Source organism: Lotus japonicus, chromosome 1, assembly GCF_012489685.1.
Source record: "Lotus japonicus ecotype B-129 chromosome 1, LjGifu_v1.2".
Lineage (NCBI taxonomy): Eukaryota > Viridiplantae > Streptophyta > Magnoliopsida > Fabales > Fabaceae > Lotus > Lotus japonicus.
In genome coordinates this window covers 20,053,699-20,074,582 of record NC_080041.1, presented here as the reverse complement: position 1 = coordinate 20,074,582, position 20,884 = coordinate 20,053,699, and the positions used below count along the sequence as shown (strand labels likewise).

At 38.2% G+C, this 20,884-nt stretch overlaps 1 protein-coding gene across 1 annotated transcript; it reads right to left on the bottom strand.

Moving 5' to 3' along the window:
* Positions 1 to 4,479: 4,479 nt before the first annotated feature.
* On the bottom strand, positions 4,480 to 7,466 carry LOC130734045 (heavy metal-associated isoprenylated plant protein 9). Its single transcript, XM_057586343.1, has 5 exons — positions 6,945 to 7,466; positions 6,626 to 6,848; positions 6,363 to 6,535; positions 6,182 to 6,272; positions 4,480 to 5,238 (listed from the first exon to the last, which is right to left on the bottom strand). Exons 1-5 carry the CDS (start codon positions 6,963 to 6,965, stop codon positions 4,763 to 4,765), a joined length of 984 nt encoding a protein of 327 aa, XP_057442326.1. The 5' UTR covers positions 6,966 to 7,466; the 3' UTR covers positions 4,480 to 4,762.
* Between the last annotated feature and the right edge of the window lie 13,418 nt (positions 7,467 to 20,884).

Here is a 20,884-nt window from a genome sequence, read left to right as displayed (position 1 = left end):
AGAGATTAGCCAAGCATGGCAAGAGCCATGCTTGGCTAAGAACCTTGAACACAAGCTTGGAAGCCTTCTCTCACTCTCCTAGATGATCCTCTACCCCTGAATTTTACAAAGTATGAAAAGATTTCAAAGATTACAAAAGAAAATGACTAAAATCCTATTTATAGGCAAAATTCACGAGGTTGGGCTGTTCCGGGCGCTCAGGCGCCAATTCAGAGCGCCTGAGCGCCAATTCCATCCTGAAAACATGCTCTCTGGAGCTAATTGGCGCCTACCCAGCGCCTGCCAACGCTTAGGCGCTCCAGCTCGCTTGGAAAAGACTATTTGGCTTCTGTAACTCCTCTTTCAATCCTCTTTAAGTCCTCCTTCAATTCCATGCTTCTTGGCCTTCTATTACCTTCAGTTTCTGCTCTCCAAACCTAACCAACAAGTCAAGGAAGAATCTAGAAGCTCAAAGAGCTCATTAGCACAAGAGGTCCTTCATAAAACAAAAGAAAATCATGCAAGTCCTAAACTTAACTTAAAATGCAAGAAAACTCCCTGTAAAACTACAAAATTACCAAAACAAAACAAAGACTCAAGAAAAGATAAAAATGCATGAGAATGCATGAAACACTACATGAGACACAAGAAAAAGACTCAAAACTAACAAAGAAAAACCCTAAAATCATCATATAAACCCGGGTCATCACAAGCCTTGGTTGAATTAAACTAAGCAAAAGTCCTAGTTAAACCCTCACACATTCAAGATCGTTAAACGTCATTCAGAGTTAAGATAAAAGGCGTACGAAATAGCGCAGGAAAAATAAAAATAAAACGACGTATTTAAAAGAAAACACAAATCGAAACGAATGCAAGTATAAAATCTCATTCATTCAAAACGCCAAGGCGAGGCGAAGGTAAATACACTAAGTTGCATATCATTGTCGTTATTGTTTTCTCCCCAAGGTTGAAAGGCAAGGATTTCTGGAGGATCTTTCGGGCCAACCAAGCCAGCAGGGGTGACCTCCTTGAAAACTCCCATGGGTGCCTGATCAAGGTTGGGAAAAAAAATTCACTTGGTCCTTGGCAAGAAAGAATCCAATCGCACGTTGGGAGACAACGGCCTCAGCAACTTTGGACCTCAGCCTATCCTCAAGTGCCTTAGCATTAACCTCGGCCTGAGCCTTGACGTCAGCAATAGCCTTGGCCTTAGCCTCAACCTCGGTCTTAGCCTCAGCCTCGGCCTTAGCCTTAGCCTCAGCCTCAGCCTTAGCCTTAGCCTGAGCCTAAGCCTTAACATCAGCGATAACCATGTCCCTCGCTAACAACTCACCCATCAGGACCTCAAGTTCTTTACTTGTAGCGGCGAGGGCTTCATCCTTTGAAGCTGCAACTTTAGCTTGGGTGGCAAGCTCCACCTCCAACTCCTCAATCCTCTCGTCACGATAGCCCGAGTCAATCTTGACTTGGCCTATTTCAGCCCCAATCTTGTTCAGCTTGGTCTCCTAGGCCGCCAACTGAGTCACCAACTTGTCGCGATACTCATAGGCTTTCTAGTTGGCGGTGCAGAGCCCTTCAACCTCCTCGCGAAGCTTGTCAGTCTCAGCGGCAGGGACTCGAGGCTTCGAGATTCCTGCGCAAACAAACACCCGACGCGAAGAAGGCTCGACAGAGCCTCTTGGGCAGAGTGAGAAAGAAGGAAGGCGGCGGGGCCCTCAAGACGATCGCCTGGTGGACCTTTTTCACCCTCAGAAGATGGAATCTGGCTCTCCCCAGTCCCTTGGTGGCGGGAAGGGGAAGAAGTTGAAGTGAGTTGGTCGATCCTTTGAGTAGATGGTGGCGGCTTGTTGTTGGGCGGTGGCAAGGCTAGATCGTAAGGCGCAGGGCTAGCCGAGCGAGTGATGGTTGTTAGCGGAGCCCCCAACTCGCCCTGTTGAGCAGATGACGTTCTGCACAAGTTGGGAGGTAGCGGCGGCGGCATCGCGGGCTGAGTTGTGGTCTCGCCCTCCGGGTCTATCTAAGCAGAGTTCTCAACCCGTGGAGGGGTTTGCGCAGCTTGTTTCTTAAGCAAGGGCTCGTAAGCCTCACCATCGGTGTTCGCCAGGGGCGTTTTCTCTTACCCCCTTCGGTGTTAAGAGTTGGCGGGAATTAAGCAGCCCTCCTGGCGGCGAGGACGCATAGGATCTTGGCGTTGGAGAAGTTCATATTCCCTAAAAAAAAAAGAGACATACATTAGTAAGTAAAAGAAAAAGAGGAAAAGATATATACAAGTTTGCAGTTATGTGAATAAACAACAAAGGGCGCTTGGTGAGAAGGCCGATGATGGCTTTGATGACTTTCGTACAGTCGAGGATTGGGAGCTTGGCGAGAAGGCCGATGATGGCTTTGTCATCTTCGGACAGGGATCTCTCAGGCGGGTCGGGAGCGCCACGGGGTTTCTCAGTCCAGTAAAGGGGAAAGAGGGCGGTCTCGCCCTGGAGGATAAAAGCTTCTGGATAGGCGGAGTGAACAACCACGCGGAAGTATCGGTGAGCAAAGCTCGTCTTAGGGTTGCTATTGTAAGGGTTAAGGCGTTTGCGCCTAGGGCAGGATTTCAAGGAAACCCAGCCGCGGGATTGGAGAGATTTCGAGTCAACATCATAAAAATAAAAGAAGTGGGCGGGTGACGGTTCAAGTTGGATCGCGCCGCAGAGCATCTCAAAACACCTTATGAAGGCTCATGCGTTGGGATGTAGTTGGCATGGGGCAGTGTTGATCTCGCTCAACACCCGGCAGAGAAAGGGTGAAAAGGGGAGTTTTACCCCAAGTTTCGAGAACAGGTATTCGTAAATGTAGAAGAAGTGGGACTTCTTGACGTTTCCGTCTGCACTGTGTACCCACGGGCGGTCCTCATCTTTACAACCGCCAACCCGAAGGACTTTCTCGAAAGGTTTCTCGTGGAAAATTCCCACAGTCTTGCGCCCCAGGTCAGCAATGGGGTCACAAGTATCATAGTCCGAGACTTGGTCAATTGCGTCTTTAGGAGGAGCGGTTTGAACGGAGCGTTTGAGGGTTCTGAAGGTCTGAAGCTGGAAAGCTTTTATCTCTCCAGAGTCGAGAAGGGGAGCTCCCTCGAAATGAGGGGTTTCATCCAGCGTTTCTGGCGATGATTCGTGTTAAGGAGAGGAGGCTGAAGGGGTCTTACAGTTGGTATCATGGAGAAGGTCATCGGTTTGTCGTTTGGGTGACATGGTAAGGAGAGGGACAATCACAGGAATAAGCGAAAGAAAAAGCAAAAGTGGGTAGAGGAAACTCACCGGGAAAGCAAGCAAGGGTAGAGGAAGAGGAGTAAGTCGCAGCAGTACCGGAGCAAAGGTTCACCGGAAATATCTGGGAAGAGTAAGGAGAGGAGAGTAAATTTGTGAAAGAAGTGAATGATTGAAGTGATGGGGATTTTATAGGCTCGAAAGAAGAATGGGAAAGGACGTGTGAGAAGCCACAACGGTTGGTGGGGGAACGTGCCCCATAATGATGAAAGAGAATGGTCGCATTGAATGAAGTGTGTGGAGGGCAGGCGGCGTGCAGCTATTACACATGATTGGCTCGAGTTTCGTGACTTGGTGACGTGGGGTGACGCTTCGAGAGGAGCAGTTCAGATTTCAAAGATACGTTGACTTTTCCACTTCTCTGACGTGTCAACATACCTGGCCACTAAACTCACCACGATCGCCCTTTGAACATGGCGATCAGGCCACCACGACCGCCGCTCGTGGACTTGTGGACTTGCGAAACTTTATTGCTTTTTGCCATGTTGGCGACCTATTTACTTTATGTAGCAACGTTTTAAATTTGTCGTTCATGGTCTTTAAGAAACACTTAGCCCTCATACTTCGTGTTCGGTGTCTTGTGGACTAGTGGACTGGGCGAGCCCCTAGGGAGCCTACGCCCAGGAGTTATCCGCCAAGGGGCGATCGCCTAACCTGAGAATTGGGCCTCCTTTAGCAAGGCCCAACAGAGGCAATTATGCACACTAGGCTCACCTCCCCTACTATAAATAGGAAGCGGTTACCATTTATAAAGGACTTTTGGCTCATTTGCTAAATAACAAATGAAATTCAGTTATATTCTCTCTTTCTAAGTGCAATCTCTCTACATCTCTCTACTTTATGGACTATACCCTCTCTCAATATTCATGCCTAGAACACCATCAACTATCATATGCACCCATCCCTACTCGTGTTTTCAAATTCAATATTTTAAAGATGTGTATTTTTTGGTAATTTATTACATCCCAATTTATTTCAGTGAAGAAGTTGGTAATAATTAATGAGTTTGGCCAAAAAGATTTGGGGCCCTTGAACATGGCACAGTTAGATAGCTAACCCTTCATTCATGGGTTTTGTCTTCTATATCCCATGTCATCCAATATCATTTTCATAATCATGTGCAAAATCATCATCACATAAAATTGATTAACATCGAATTAACTAACTAACCAAACAGAAAACAAAACCAAAGGAATACTAGAGAACTTGAGGAAGATACTCATATTTCATTAGCATTTGTACAACATTGATCTGTAACTAGTATAATAATAATATATCGTACATACAATAAAAAAGACAGAACGATATATTATCAAATCAACTTATTATTATCATGTGATGATTCCACTTTAAAATATCCTTCAATTCCACCAACCCAACTCCAAAAAATTCCCATACTGGTGGTACAGTACTTACAGAACTATACTTTGAAGTTTGAACTCTGAAGCCTTTTTTTCTCATTGCAATGATGATGAATTTCATGAAATGCAGCATGCATTTGGATTTTCATCACTGAAAAGCTGAGGTGGAGGCATGCGTTCAATCACATAGAGTGGAGGGTACTGGTAATAGTACATCATCCTCTTCATGCTTAATTCCTCTTCCATGTTAACCACTGCCCCGTTATTGTTCTCTTCTTTCTTTCCTTCTTCTTTCCCTTCTTCACCACCCTTTTCTTCTTTGTTATCATTCTTTTCTTCACCACCCTCTTCTTTCTTGGCTTCCTCTGCTGCTTTCTCCTCTTCTTTCTTCTCTTCAGGTTTACCCTCCTCTGCTGCAGGTTTCTCTTCTTCTTTACCTTCTTCTTTCTTCTCTGGTTCAGGTTCTGGTTGGGGAACTATCTTGGCTTGCTTCTTGGTTCGTCTGTAGACATATTCCACTAGCTTGTTTGCATCCATGGTCCCTGTCACCAAAACCTTGCCTGTGGTGAACTCTGTCACTGCTGTTTGAACTCCTACATTAATGAAAACAGGTTGAGCATTAAATGTGGCATTGATTAAATGCTACTGCACTGTTTTGTCCTGTATGTTCAAGTCCTAGTCAAAGGAGATTTAATTTTCAAGGCATGATGTATACATGATGTATACAAGAGTAAGAGTAAGTAAATGGATGTTTGGATAAGCGCTTCAAAATTGATTTTAGATAAAAAAAAAAAAAGGCTTAAAGGGTCCAAAGGCCCCTGAAATTACAAAGGGAATCAAATCCAGGACCTAGAAAATTTTTGCATCAAATTGGGTCCCAAACATCTATGTTGTAACACAAAGTGATTTTACACAGTGAAAATTGATTCTGACATTACTCAACGAGGTACCAAACACACACTAAATTAGTTGAAAGTGATGAAAGCAAAATCTGTTAGGTGAATGGCATGAATGGTTTTTAAATGTATGTTACTTTATTAATTGTGTTCATGCATGGGTTTAAAGTTGATTCATCACTTTTAGTTGACAAAATTTGGCCATCACACTAATAACTTTAAGGAAACCTCTTCTCTCCACCCCCAAACAATTTATCTCTCTTTTTAAGATGCAATCTCCTGCAGCACACATGGCCCATCCATGGGGCCATAGTGACATACATAATGACCTACCAATTTGCACACAAAAATGCCACCTTAGGGGGTCCAGCATCATGTGCTTACTCAGCAATCTGATGGATGCAATGCATGAAAGGATGGACATGCCTAAATTCCTGAGTGCTGACTCATCCTTTATGGGGTCCCTTTAGCAATTTTTTTTCTTAAATGGTTTACAAAGTTGATTTGTCACTATCACAAAGCTTCATTTGGCACCACAATTCCACAAAGTTTAATGATCATGAAAGGAGCTGTCTATTTTTCTTCCACTTTTCCAACAATGTAGCTACCATGTTCAATGAAATCAAGAGAAAATTGGTACCTCTCATTTGGAGTATCTTTCTCTTGAGTTGCTCAGCACAGGCCTCACAGTGCATGTTCACATTAAGTTCCACTGTAACTGGTCCACTAACCTGGAACACCAAAAATTATCCATTAAGTTTCATAATTTTTTTATTGTTTGGTCTCAAACATAAATTGAAGAGGGAAAAATATGGTGATACCTGAGAATTGACAACTTCTGGTATAGGTTCTCCTTCTGCTGCAGGCAATGGAGATATAACTTTTGCTCTTCTCTTTGTTTTCTTAGTAATCATGTCACAGATTGCTTGAGGCTCCACTATACCCTTTATGGTCACTTCATTCTTAGCCATGTCAATTACCAGTCCCTCAACTCCTGTTACAAGATAAATTATAAATTGAGTGCACAAATTAACATGCATGACATTTTGGTGACAAAAAGTAAAAAAGTGGAAAAGATTTGAACCTCTCATTTTCATCATATATCTCTCAATTTTCTTTGCACATCCCACACAATGCAAGTCCACATAAAGAACACATGGAGCTGGTGGTTTAGGCTCTTCTTCCTTCTTCTCCTCTTCTGGCTTTTCCTCCTCCTTCTTTTCCTCAGCTGCAGGCTTTTCCTCTGCTTTTTCCTCTGCTTTTTCCTCTGTCTTTTCCTCTGGCTTGGCTTCAGCCTGAGGTTGTTCCTGCACAGAAACAAAGATCAAACAAATGCAAATCAGGTGATGAGTTAAAACATCACTTAGAAAGAAAAATGCCAACAGAAGGGTTATGTTATTTACCTGTTTTGCTTCCTCACCCATTTGCTCTAAGAATGTGGACTGAATATATCAAATTACAATTCTGATTTTTGGAAAACACAAGAAGTGAAGAGAAGTGAGTTTGATATTATAAGGAAGGAGGGTGGTTGATTAATTAGCTTATAAAGTTAAACTGAATGATTCCTTATGGTCACATGCAGTGCCACTAAGAGCAAAAAGAACCTCTCTTAGTTTAATATTTCTTTTCAGAAATCTTTTCAATCTTCAAGGCTGAAGGTTAAGGAGAAGGAGAGGGTGAGGCAGTGGAGCAAGATAAGCAGCTTTATAGACCAGGGGGGATTAATGGTGAGGCCAAGTGGGTAAGAGAGAGAAAGAAATGTTTAAAAAATTAGAATACTTCCATTAACCACCGACTGAGAGATTGTTCATCACTCACTACTTGACTAGGTGGTGAAGTGTCATTCTGTCAGACATGCATGGCATATGTGTCAGTGTAGGACCTCACCAGGACAACCTGGAGATCTACCTAGGTGTGGATCTGTAGTTTCAGCACCTAGTGTGAATCTCATCACATATTTCACTCTTAATAACAATATTTAGACACTGAATTATTGTTGACACTTCACAGACATCTTATTTTATTTCCTACTTCTTTTTATTGAGAATGTGAGTTTTATCGCAACGATGAAATTATTATTATATGACTTTACGATCATAGGTTTGAGCCGTAAAATGAATCGCTTGTAAAAATATAAGGTAAAATTGCCTACATTGACTATACAAAATGGATTAGACCTCTTCCTGAACCTCAAGCATAGCAGAAGCTTTATAGCACTAAATTTGTCATTTTACCCTTTCTCTTCTTATTACGACATCATATGTCATATCTATACTTTTCTCTTCTTTTCCTTACTAATTTTAGGTATCTATTGGATGTTTCTACTATCCAAAACGTCTAAGAATCAATTTCCTCTACTCTTAGCCTTTCTTTGTTTTCTCTGCATGTTTAAATTACAAATTACTAAGCAAATGACAATGCACCACCTAAGCTAAAATTATTAATCATGGAGCAGCAGTACCAAGATTCTCTCTGTCTATTTATATTATAAAAAACTTAAACAGTTTATTAGATTACTCTTTAAATTGGAAGTTGGTTCAGGTATATGCTGCAGTTGATAGGGGTGGCATAAGCTTTTGAGGTAGGTCCAAGAAGAGAAAATTGAATATAGTTCAGATTCTTTTTACATGCTAACAACAACATAACTGCAGCCATTTTAAACAATTGGCTCATTGTTTTCCCACAGAAGTTTTAAATTTTGTTCTTTTTCCTAGCTTACTAGTCATTCTTCCCCACTAAGCATCAGTTATGTATAAAGCTTGCTTATAAAATAAATTTCTTCCTTTCACCTAAGTTCAAATTAAGATACTTTCATGAAAGAAAAAGTGTAATTCAGAGTTCTTAAAGCTAAGATTCAGTACTTATTTTATAGATGAATTACATATCAATCAAATGAAAGTTCTTTTAGTACAAAAATTAGCAGAAAGAAGAGTGCACCACACCAATCCTACCGGGTAGAGCACATGTAGCATGAAAAGTAGATATCCAATCCTGATGATCACTGCAGAAACTTAAACCAATCAAAGAAAAATATTAGGTATATTTGGTTATATGTTACCGGTGCAAACAGTCATTAGTATTCATTTTAAGATAATATGTGAATGATTCTTTTTTCTATAGATTTGATATCCAAACACATTCTAATTGATTATAAAGTCCAAATCATTTCTAAGAATATCTCGTGTGAGTAAATTTTGGATGACAAAATTGATTCTGAAAAAAGAGAAAATTTGCACATTCATATTTATTTACCAACACATGATTAGACATGAGAGAAATTACAAATACATTGTAATAGCCTGAAAATTTGTAAATACTTTTCTTCGATTTATACATGAGTTTGACCACACAGTGTAGATTAATGAATAGAAGAAAGGGTAGGTACCAATCATATAAGACAGATGTCATGAATATGGTCACAGATGTTTTATGATCTCTTAAAATGCATGAAATCAGGTGCTGATACATTTACTTTAGTCTTCTACACGAATTAGAGCTTAAGCAACGCATTTCTCATTTTCATGACATATGATTGGGATGGACGAAACATGGGGATCAGAGAAATCTTTCTACATTTTTGCGTGTAACCACAAATCCATGAAAGTTTAATGATCTCCACGTGGGATGTTATTGGCTTCTTTATCTGTTATGTATCTTTTTCATTTCCTTGGACCAATAACAGATTGGATTGTGATTTGTCATTTTATCTTTTTTTAAGTAAGTTATCTACCACTGACGAAAGTAGTAACTAATCAATCACAAAGACGGCTTGTATTATGCGGTAAATAATGAGTTATGAAATATGCTCTATTTCTATGAGTGATAATCAACCTCTCAATTTTATGATAAAGAGATGAGATGAACAACTAGCACACGCAACACCTCCACCTCCTCGTGGTTACCAAGTGCCATGTTATTTTGCTTGGTTTACCAATCAATTCGTTCTTCCTTTATTTCATGTGGTGACCAAATACTATACACTATAAAGTGATAGGGCAAGATTTCCATTAAACATTAAATGCTATGTCCTTACCAAACTATGCTAAGCCGTGGAGGGTTTGGATTGGTATAAATTTTAATCTTCAATCATACCCTCTTTATAAGGAAACCTGTAAACCAATCTTTTTCCAAACTGGGCTGTTCTCAACAGCTTAATAGAAAAAGCTTTTGACTAGCTTACTGCTTTCTTTTGGAACATTGAAGAAAGAAGAGTTCCAATTTACTTGGTATATAAGTAGTAACACGTGGAGATGACTCATCTTGGGCACTAAAAAGTACCCTTTTACTCCTATAGTCCTATGTGTTTAATTTGGTGAGAGATCTCAACCATGAAATCCTGAAGATTAATAAATTCCACCAACCAAGTGTCCAGCACAATTTTTTTTCTCAAAAGATCATGAGATAATTGTCACAACTGCGGTTAAACGGCATTTTCATTCGGCAAATAGGAGAAAATAAACCTTATAAAATTTGTAATACTATAATGCTTCAGAATAAATGAGATGCAATGCATAGAGATTGAACGAGTCCGACCAATCATCCGAATGAATATTTAGGGAGGTGGGGATCAGTGAAAATAACGAATTGTCCTTCATGAATCTACAAAAACACTCAAACGCTCAAATTAGAACTCAGACAGCAGTGTGTAAGATGTCTACATTGTGATATTTTGACCTTGCCTTTTATAGTGCTGGGTTTGAGAATTCCAAGGTGTGACAGTCGAAGAGTGAATGACTGACGTGACAGGTACGAGGATCCAAGTAGTCCGTTAGACTTCTCTGACATCTTGTTTGACCAGAGAGGAGTAAAAGTGTTTGTGTATTGTACCAGGTGTTTGAGCGTCGCGCCCATTCCTCGGGCATAGGACCATTGCCTCTGGTGGGTACGAAAGGTTTGCCACTGTATTTGCTTCTCTAGTCGTGAGTTGCGTTTACCAAAGGTGCCGAGTGTCGTTGTTTTGAAACGAAACCGAGTTGGCTGAGTTTATGGCAATTGGTAAACCTCTATTGGCAAACATTTTGTGGTGATCGACAGAGTTGACGTTGGACAGAGTGCGTCGGTGAGATTTTACCAAGCGTCCTGACGTGAAGTCCTTGCGTATCCTCCAGTTTCTCGCCATTAGGTCGTTGGTGGTTTCGGCCCTTGACCCATGACAACGTTGTTACCATTGTGGTACACTCAATTATCGTGTAATACCGAGTGTCATTTGTTGAGTATCAGAACAGTACTTCCTAGCTCTTGGTGTCAGCGAAAGTTGATTGCGAGAGGTAGAAGTGCCTTGGATTAGTTGGGCACTTGGGGTTGATTACCGGGTTCCAAATTACCAAGTACCGGAAGAGTAGTCCCTTAGCTCTTGGTATTAGCGGGAGCTAATGGCGAGAGGTATAAATGCTCTGAATTAGTCAGCGCCAATTAACCGGTAACGAAATACATCACATGCTTGCTCACATAACCACAAACTAACAAAACAACAAAAGAACTAAGAAAAAAAAGCTCCTCCAAAACAAATTTGGCATCAAGTAAATCTCTGATTCATTTTCTTCTTATATCTCATCTTTCACTTTTACTTTATTATCCCTATTTCCAAGCTCATACCGGCTTTGTCGGAGCTACTGCGAAGGAGTGGCCAGCACATCTACCTGATGCTAAGGGCAAGTCCATCAAAAAAGGGACTGCAACCTAAAAGAACTTAAGTTGACGTTGGTTGATTAACTTTCTCCTTTTGATAAAATCTAAAGGGTGAAAATAGATTCTGATCATGTGGTAGGTGTCTAAACAATGAAAAGAAGGATGATTAAAGGTACTTAATCAAGTAATGGACCCTTCTATTGATAGGTTGGCTGCTTAAGAAGATTCTGGATGGTTGCTTAGCTTGATAAGTAAAGTGATTATACTCAGCCACCCATTCTCCTTGGTACAAAATGTATTATTAATTACATTATGAATTTATGATAAGATTTTGGGACTCTTGGCTCTTGTCATTTGCTCAGAAGGATCATTCTTTAAGGGAAAAACTTAGGTGCAGTGCCTTACATACTGTTTGTACTGTTAGCCAATAATAATAGAACACCTGAATTATTTTTTTACACATCACAAGTGTTCAATTCTAAATAAGTTCACGGGGTCACACATCTGTTACCCTCTTCTTTCTCACGGATCCACCACCACACCCTTCGTATTCCTGGGTTATTCTCCACTATCCCGCACCCTTTGTTTTTCTTCAACCGCACCACTAACTCACTCCCTGTGTTTGTGTTTTTCTTCAATCGCAGGATTACTGAACCTGCTATTCTAAATTTCATTGGTCCTGTTATTATTGATTCCAATGGTAATAATTTTTTCCTCCAAAATTTCATTCCTCCTGCTATTCTTGATTCAAGAACCGAATGGATTTGATACTAATCAAACAAGGAGCATAAATTTTGAGTTGGTTCTAACCTCATAAAACTTAGTGATTCAATCTCAAGGGGCTATGTCTTTTGAAAGGGGATGCAGCGACCAAGAAAGAGATGGAAAGGGAGAAGAGGGAAAAAGAAGGGGAAGGGGGAGGAGAGGATGCTTATGACATCGATTTAACGATTGAGATCGACCAAACCCTAGGAGGCATGCGGCCTTGACGGCATAGGCGGCCTCCACGGTGGGCAACGGCTAGATGGTGGGAAGCGGCAGTTTAGGTGCGTACATCAGCGGCGTGGGGTTTCTACTGTGACAGGTTTGAGGGTTTCGCGGGGTCCTCTGGCGCGACGGAGGAGAAGGAAGCAATAGCCGTTAGTGGTGGCTTTCATTCACAGCGGTGGTGACGATGGTGGTCGACATCCTGATTGTCTCAACGACGGTGGTGTTCAGAGATTGGGGCAGGTTTAAAGAGGAAAACCCATGGAGAGAGATGGAGCAGTTTCTAGAATGAAGTAACGGAGAAAATGAGAAAATAACGTTGAGATAACAGAGTTAGTGAGAAATAATAAATTAATCCACATGTCACATTTTCATTGGAGAACAGTAATAACAGCACTAATGGTACTGTATCTAAGTTTTCCCCTTCTTTTAATGGTGGACACTTGTTCAAGCTATGAGAATTCTGTGTCCAAGCTGTTATTTTCAGTTAAAAGGAAATAAAGAGAAAGTTTTACAAAGATTTAATGGTAGGGTCTGCTCTAACCTCTAAGTGCAGCCACAAGGTATAATGGACATCATGAAATTGTAGCCATCAGTTTTTTACCTATAAATCCTGAATTAATCTTAATTTTCCTTCTTTTTCCTTATAAACTGTTCCTACTTATATCATAAATAAGCTGTCTATTCCTATCAGAACCTTTATTTTGTTCCCCCAGTAAACAATGAGGCCTCTCTTTATAGCTTACAAATTTACAATGTTGTGTTTGGGCAAACAACTTAATTAAGCGCTTCTAACAATAAACACCTATTAGATAAGCGCTTATACACAAGCTAAACTAAGAAGCTTATGAAAGTAAGTTCATGGGTTGGTAATAGGTTATTTTCACAAGCTTACCTGAATACTTACATTTATTTATGCTATAAGATAAACTCACATAAGTCATTTGATGAGTTAAGGGAAATGAAGGGTATTGAAGGGTGAAGGTCAGGGTTCAGGACCCTGAACCCTGGTGAAGGAACTAATTTACTAACAATTAACAACTAACATTTGCCTATAAAAAAAAAACATAAGCTCTTCCAAACACAACCTACCATTGTACATGACCATGCAAGAAAAGTTGAGTGCAAGTCATAATAATACAAAAAATACAGAACATGAAGCATAACTGTTGAACCTGCTAAGCATGCAGAATGTCTGCCGGTCGTTTGATGGAGGTTTCATTTCTTTATTTTTTGTTTTTCCTCTTAAGTTTTGAGCATGTGAACTTTGAAATGCTTTTGAAGCAAAGATCTTCAATTTCAGTATGATTACTTGGCAGAAATCTCAACGGCCCAAAAAGTCGAGGCAGGGTACTAATCATTGAGCAGTTATATTATTGAATGTTGAAGAGTAGCACCAGATTATTTCATAGGAAATATAAGACACATTATTGAAGAATCTAATGGAACATGAAAGCATTATTAGAGTTGGTCGCCCACTCGTTAGTTCTTTACAACACATTCACTGCAAACCCAAGGAAATCACCAAATGAGGAGGTAAGTCAAGATACTGAAGTACATTTTTTTTCATCCGTCAAGGAATCTCAATGTAGTAATTTGAAGTGTTTTAGATTCATTAATATGATATGTGCATTTAAGAGGTCATGCCTCGTCAGGTTGCTGCTATGTGACTATGCTGTCACATGTTTGAGCCGTAGAATCAGCTTCTAGCAAAAATGTAAGGTAAGGTTGCCTATGTTGGATCCATAAAGTCGGTCCCCGACCCCTACCTGGACCTCGCGCATTGCGGGAGCTTTATAGCACTAGGCTTACCCTTTTTAAAATGTGATATGAACATTGAGCCTAAAAGCAATTCACATACTTGAAACTACATAATTAAAAAATTGGACATCCTACAAACACACAGGAGCAAGACCCTTCTTGTCTTAAAGTATGTTCAATATGGTCAAACTTTCAAAGAAAGACCCACCTTGGTTGAGGAAGTGAAGTGGAGGGTAGGGGGCAAAAAGATTCCATAAGAGTTGAATGTTATGAACATACATGGGAGGGGCACATGGGTGTGGGTCACTGCGTTTCTAAAACAGCTTGTTCTGTGACCTGAGGGTATAACTTAACCTAGAAGGCTAGAACTAATATGCAATGTTTATGAAGATATATGAGCATCTACCTTATGTAAAGAAGTATAGAGCCCTCAAACTGTGCAGCACTAGTGATAAGATAAATTTTACTTAAAAGAGGTTGTTAATGGAGAGACAACATGCTGAATTGTCAATGAAGCTTACAAAATCTTTACAGATTACATACAACACTTAACAGAAATAACTAACTTTTTAACAATTACACAAGTAAATTTAACCCTGGTGGAAAGACTTCCTCTCCACTCTCTCATTTCTGATTTCAATGCTAAGCAGTATTCGAGGAATTACTTCTTGATAAATTTCAAAATCTTAATCTGTCATCACTTTCTATCACTGCCTTAAATAATCAGGACCAAGCACAAGTGGACCAAACCCTTTCTACATGCAAATGCAAATCATTATCTGGCAGCAGGCCAATTGGTAGAGGGAATGGGCCTTTCATGAGACCCAAACAGAGGCCCACGTAGATGGAAGATTACATTAGTTGATTTAGGAGAGTTGTCAACCATCCCCTGATTCTACAGGATATGAAAATAGCCATATAATGTAGAATCTCTGATGAATGAAAATTACCCAGAAAAGTTGAGCAGTTTGGTCTCATTTGCTTTTGTTTTTAGTATTTCTAAGCTTTTATCATTAGTTCTTGATATATTTTCCTTCATAGGAAATTGCTTCCTATCATTATCATCCGGCGGTGAAGTTTTTCTTTTATATCAACATATGCATGGCAGCTGCGCTTGGCTGCCTCAGCAGCTGCCCTTGTTTTCTACAACCATGCTAAGAGAAGCACTAATAGTTCAAATGAAGCACTAAAATCTAGCTCCTAAACAATAAAACAAAAATCCAATGTAGGTAAAATAACTAGCAAGATAAAGGAGGTATGTGTGACTCCCAATTCAAAGACAGGTAGACATGCAAACAAGGCATTTGAATCTATACAGCTGAAAAAATATTAGTGGGCAAGAAGTTGACTGACAATGACATGAGTCATAATAATGGCTCTTTTCTGTGCTAGTGCGTTTGGGAGTGTGGAAGAGGTAGAAGGGTACCTTGCATGAAGCTGCACCAAATTTTTGGGATTGGTAAAAGATCGCATTTCATTTAACTTCTCAAGTCTTATTTTCTTTCATCCCCATATCACCTGGAACACATAAGTCTCCAAGAGTTTCTTCCTTATCCACAACACAATCATTTAATTTCCAATATTTTCATCTTTAACAGTTGGTCATGTGTATGAGTTTTTAGCAAGGGATTCGAAGTCTGGGGCAAAATTAGTCAGCTTCCCGCGAACATGAGCTTTTCTGTGGTTCATCTTTATGTTTGGGCATATTGGCATAAAATTCATGGATGACTTCCTCATAAACTTCCGGTTAAACATTGCACAAGCATTTTCATCCCCTTCTAACAATCTCAATATAACTTCTAGAAGTTCTTATTCTGTAATGATTAGTTTCTTCTTATGGAGCACTGTCCTCCATTCAATTTTGTTACAGAGATGTTGTTCATGAGCGGATGAGCAAAAGCGAAGTGAGTCATAAGCCGGTTGTCGACTAGAGCTAGCATCCAGTGCCTTTTGATTGGGAGTTTGGAAGCCATCCTGCAAAAGAAAGCACAATTAGTTAATAAAAAGAAATGACATTTGTAACTCCTCTCAAATTATCTCAACACAAGCCAACACTCACTTTACGAGGTTCTAGCAGCAAAAAAACACCATGAATTTTTTAGTGATATAGCTACTCAAGAGTCAAGAGCAGATTTTCACAATCAAGACAAAAACAGAACCATAGTACGTGGACTGGAATAGGTTTGCAACATATGGAAAAGCAGTCCCACAAGTATCCGCATCAACGATCAATCACTTTCAAAGCAACATCTAGAACACCAAAACTATAGAGATTGCACCAAAGGCATGTATTTCACAGCAGTGTTACATAAAATGAACCCCTTATCCACAAAGGAAATGCTAGAGCATAATATCTTTCATGAACAACATGACATTTCATTCAGGCATTTTAACAAACATTTAGTCTGCAAAATGAGTTATTTCAGCATTCACATTCAGTATAAATCAACCACCCCAGAAACTTTAGCATTCAAGTTTAGTGCACATTAATTCACAATGAATTCTACTACGAGTAGAAAATCGAGAACACGCTTAAATGTCGTGTTCCATGAAAAAAAAAAAAAAGGAGAGTAACCGATACACAAGTTTGAGTTTTCCGGTTTTTTCTTTTAACAAATCACTATTTTTAATTTAAAAAAAATGATTTTTAATTAAGTACGATTTGATTGATAAAAGTTGAAATTGTGGTAGAAAAGATTTTTTACATAAATTATGTGTGGCATTGTATCGTGATTAAACAAATATTTTCTAGTCCTTGGACCATAAACAAGTCAAATGAAGGTTCTTTAATGTAAACGTTATCAGAAGTGATGAGTTTTACACTAATTTGAAAAGGAAAAAAAAGTTTGAAAAAAGGACAATTTCGATTTAAACAAAAAGCTTGAAACAAAAATGCATCAAAAGAACGATCATTAACTGAGAAACAAATTGCATTACATGAATTAAAAGATACATTGTGTCGATTACAAATAGCAAGCAAAAGCATAAGAACATGAGAGGATCAAACAAACACATACTCAGTAAGTAGAACTCAAACACCGCTCTCTTAGTCTCGGTGACTTGGACATTTCGGAGCACATATGGTTTTCCGAATCTAGGTTAGCGAACTCCTTCTCCAGTTTCTGAATCTTCTATTTATAAGCCATTTTGCAAGCGTTGTGAGGTGGTTGTGTTCTAGAACGTGAACATGCATCTGCCAATAGTCAGGTCTCCATGATCTTGCAGTTACCCATGTTCTTCTTTGCCCATGTTCTTTGCTTCAAACTGTAGTAATAACTGCTTGTTTGTTGATGAAGCTTGACCTCTTGCCAGGAAAATAGCATTTATCGATGCACCATATTGAACGCTCTTAGTCGATTTCTATCTATGTGATAATTTGGCCGACATTGATCGTCGATAAAGTAGTGGTATGACACTTAACTAACTTTCCTTTTGAAGTGGCATCCTTTCGGGTCTGTCAAGAATTCTTCGCTTAGCCGCTTATCTTCAAATCTACCAAGGGTAAAATTTCAAGCCAACAGGTAGACATAAACTTTTAGAGTGTTAGTAGCTAAGATGTTCGACATTTCTCCATAATTAAAATATTCTATTTATAATGTTTACATGATAACTGCTAGACCAATCATACCAACAAGAACAAAACTAAGGAAAATTAGCTTATTTAAGTTGTTCACTCGGCATAACTATGATGCCCTGATCTTAGCTATAGAGTCTCGAACTATTCAATGTTGTCTCAATGTAACTCCTCATGGCTCTCAATCTTGTAACTGCTAGGAAAGTAGGTACTTGGTCATTCTCATGTAGAACTTCTTGATTGTGGGCAAGTGCTCCTCAAACGTGACAATGTATCTTGGATAAACACCATCTCGTACCGAATGCTACTTTAGACGCTTAAGGACAAGCTGAAGTTGAATTTTAAGCTTTAGGACAAGTTATTGTCTTAGTATAGGGGTTTGTTGGCCCTATTAGGTCATTTTCTTAGGTATTTTAGGATAATTTAGTAGGTTATTTTGGTAACTGTAATGCATCTTAGTCTAAGATCATGCATTTTTGTATTTTTAGATTATTTTAGAAATTTTAGATGATTTTATGCATTTTTCCTAATTTTAGTGTGCATGTATGCTAGCGCGACCGCAGAGAGCATGTGTACGTGGAACGCTCGCACTATTATTTTGGGCTTGGTTACGTCATTATGATAATTCTTTTAAATTAATTTTGAGATTTTAATAGTAACTTTTACATGTTTTTTGTACTCCCCCATAAGTGAATCACGTATTTCATGTTCATTCACAACCCTACAACTTCTATTGCAATGAAAAACAGCGCAAGAACTTCATGTTCCCACAACCCTCACAAGCAAACCCAACAACCCTCACGATCTTGAGGGTTGTGGGCACATGAGATTCTTTATCTATTTTCATTGCAATCGTAACTGTAAGATCGTGAAAGAACATAAAAAATGTGAGTTCAAGGAATCTTGTCATGAAGTGTGATGATTGTAATGTGAATGAGTTAGTGTTTTCCCCTGTTTATAGTTGATTTTCTCTGTTGCTTTGTTTTATGTGCTATCTTCTTTATGCGTAGGGAAGATGTTAGCACTCTAAGAGCATCTTCAATGGTAGGAACTTATTTTGGGACTTTACTCATTTTTTGTGGGACCAGATTGCCACATAGGATTTAAGACACTCATAAGGTCTCTATGCACATTTCACTCTAATGGTTGAGGATCTTATTTTACTTTTGACCGGACCCACAATACCCAATATATTTATATTATTTATTTCCCTGCTTATTTTTCACTTTGGTTATGGTATTGGAGGAGAGAGAAAAAATATTATTTTATTTAAGATCCCACATTTGAGAGTACCTGAGCTAAGACACGGATCTTAGCTTTTGCTAAGATCTCATGCCATGTAGGATAGCTCCAATGGTGAGATCTAATAAAATCCGGATCTTATTTTAAGATCTCAAAATAAGGACTCCATTGGAGATGCTCTAAGGAGTCCGTAGAAAAAATGGTTATATCTAATTTTGCAAAATCCAATGACTATAAAAATATTCAAATTACCCTCAAAAAAGAGAAATTTTATTTATTTATTTTATGATTTAAACATTTACAAAATTATTTTTACATGAACTTAAAGAATGTTTTTACTGTGGTGCCCAACGAGAATTGATTCTCAGCCTGCGTATGCACTTAAACAAACGTCAAGACTACGTTGGTCTAAAAAAATCAATGAGATTTATTAGGGTTTTTAAATTGGGTGTAAGATATGTGTTTTCGCTCTTAGGTACCTCTATTCAATGATCCATGACTTATGTAGTTTTAGATATTGAAAGAGATATATATATTTTGACCAGGTTGTGTGACACCGGTGTTCCCTCTCCAACGTATCTATATGAAAGGGATCAAAGTTTACATAGTTCTAGAGAGAACTTAATTTTGATCATGATATTCTTGTGATTTTTGAAAAAATAAATTTTTATTTTATTTTTTAAGGGATTTTACTTTAATTAAAGCTTACTTTTAGATTTTTAAATAATTAAGATTGAACACATATATAGAAGATACTAAACGAGAAAAAAATCTTTCAAAAAGCACTTGAAAAATTATTTACAAAAATATTAAAATAAACAAATATTTACATTATATTTAAAAATAAGAATGAGACTTTCAAAAAAAAAAAAAAAATAAGAATGAGAATAAAATAAAATAAATAGATAAAGAAGATAAGCTATACAAATAAAGAATAAAAACAATAAAGAAATAAGATGATAAAAATTACATGTATATTTAAATTTAACTGCATGCTCTAAATTTTAACATTTTATCTACGTTACCCAAAACACTCAAATGACTAGTCATAGGTTTTCCTTGGGAATTTTATTTATGCCTAAAACATGAGAACTTGTGTCCTTTATACAGGTGAAGAAGAGACAAGATGGGTGACTGAAACTTGTGCAATGTGGGACTAAAAAGTATTGACTAAATGGTTGAATTTCATGTAAAATTTTAAATTTTCTTATTAACTTTAACATGTTTTTTATCATCTAAACATTAAAATTAGGTCTCGGCCTCTTCTACAAGAATTTTAGGTGGCAATATTAGCTTTCAAAATACCACAAATTTCATTCAAATTGGACACCTACAACATTCACATAAATGAGCCTTTGAGTAGAACTGAAAATTTCATTTGTAATATCTCCTTAACACAGATTCAAGATATTTCAGTTCCCAGAAACTACACAAAGCTGAAAAGATGAATAGCACCATCCTAATGCTTAAACCCATTTTTGCTATGAAGTTCCACAATCGCGCAAAGCTTGTTCCCAGCTTGATTCATCAGAGTCGTTAGTCTTTTCCTTGGATCTAGTAATTGGTAACATAAGGAAACTGTCAAGTGTCAAGCTATAAATTAAACTAATCAAGTAAAAGGCTTGTGGAGTTAAGTTAAGTGGATAATAACTAAGGCTGAATCCTTTAAATGGATACAAATATTACAGCAACAATTAATCTTCTGCATTTCAAAAAAAAAAAAACAATTAATCTTCTTTCAGTTTTATACACGATGGGAATGTGCGTATGTTGAAAACAGAACTTTTGTTTGAAGATACAAAGGTTGAACTTAAAAATCCCACAAATGTGGTTTGAGATGAAACCAAAACACAAAATAATTATACATATAAAGCACACATGATATTCTACTATTATCTTGTCAATCTTTAATATGATTTATTGACCTATATATATTGGAACAATTAGAATATGTTGATCACGTTTGTTTGTTAGAGGATTCATACAGATAATTAATATTTTAAAATGTGGTGCTCAATTTATTCGTGATTGCTCTTTAGTCCACTGTAATTATTATGTTAAATTAAACACTTACAATCAAATGTTCAATACTTCTGCATTGTGTGTAATTTCACATCTACTGAATATTTTCTTTGCGCATTTAGTACTTAC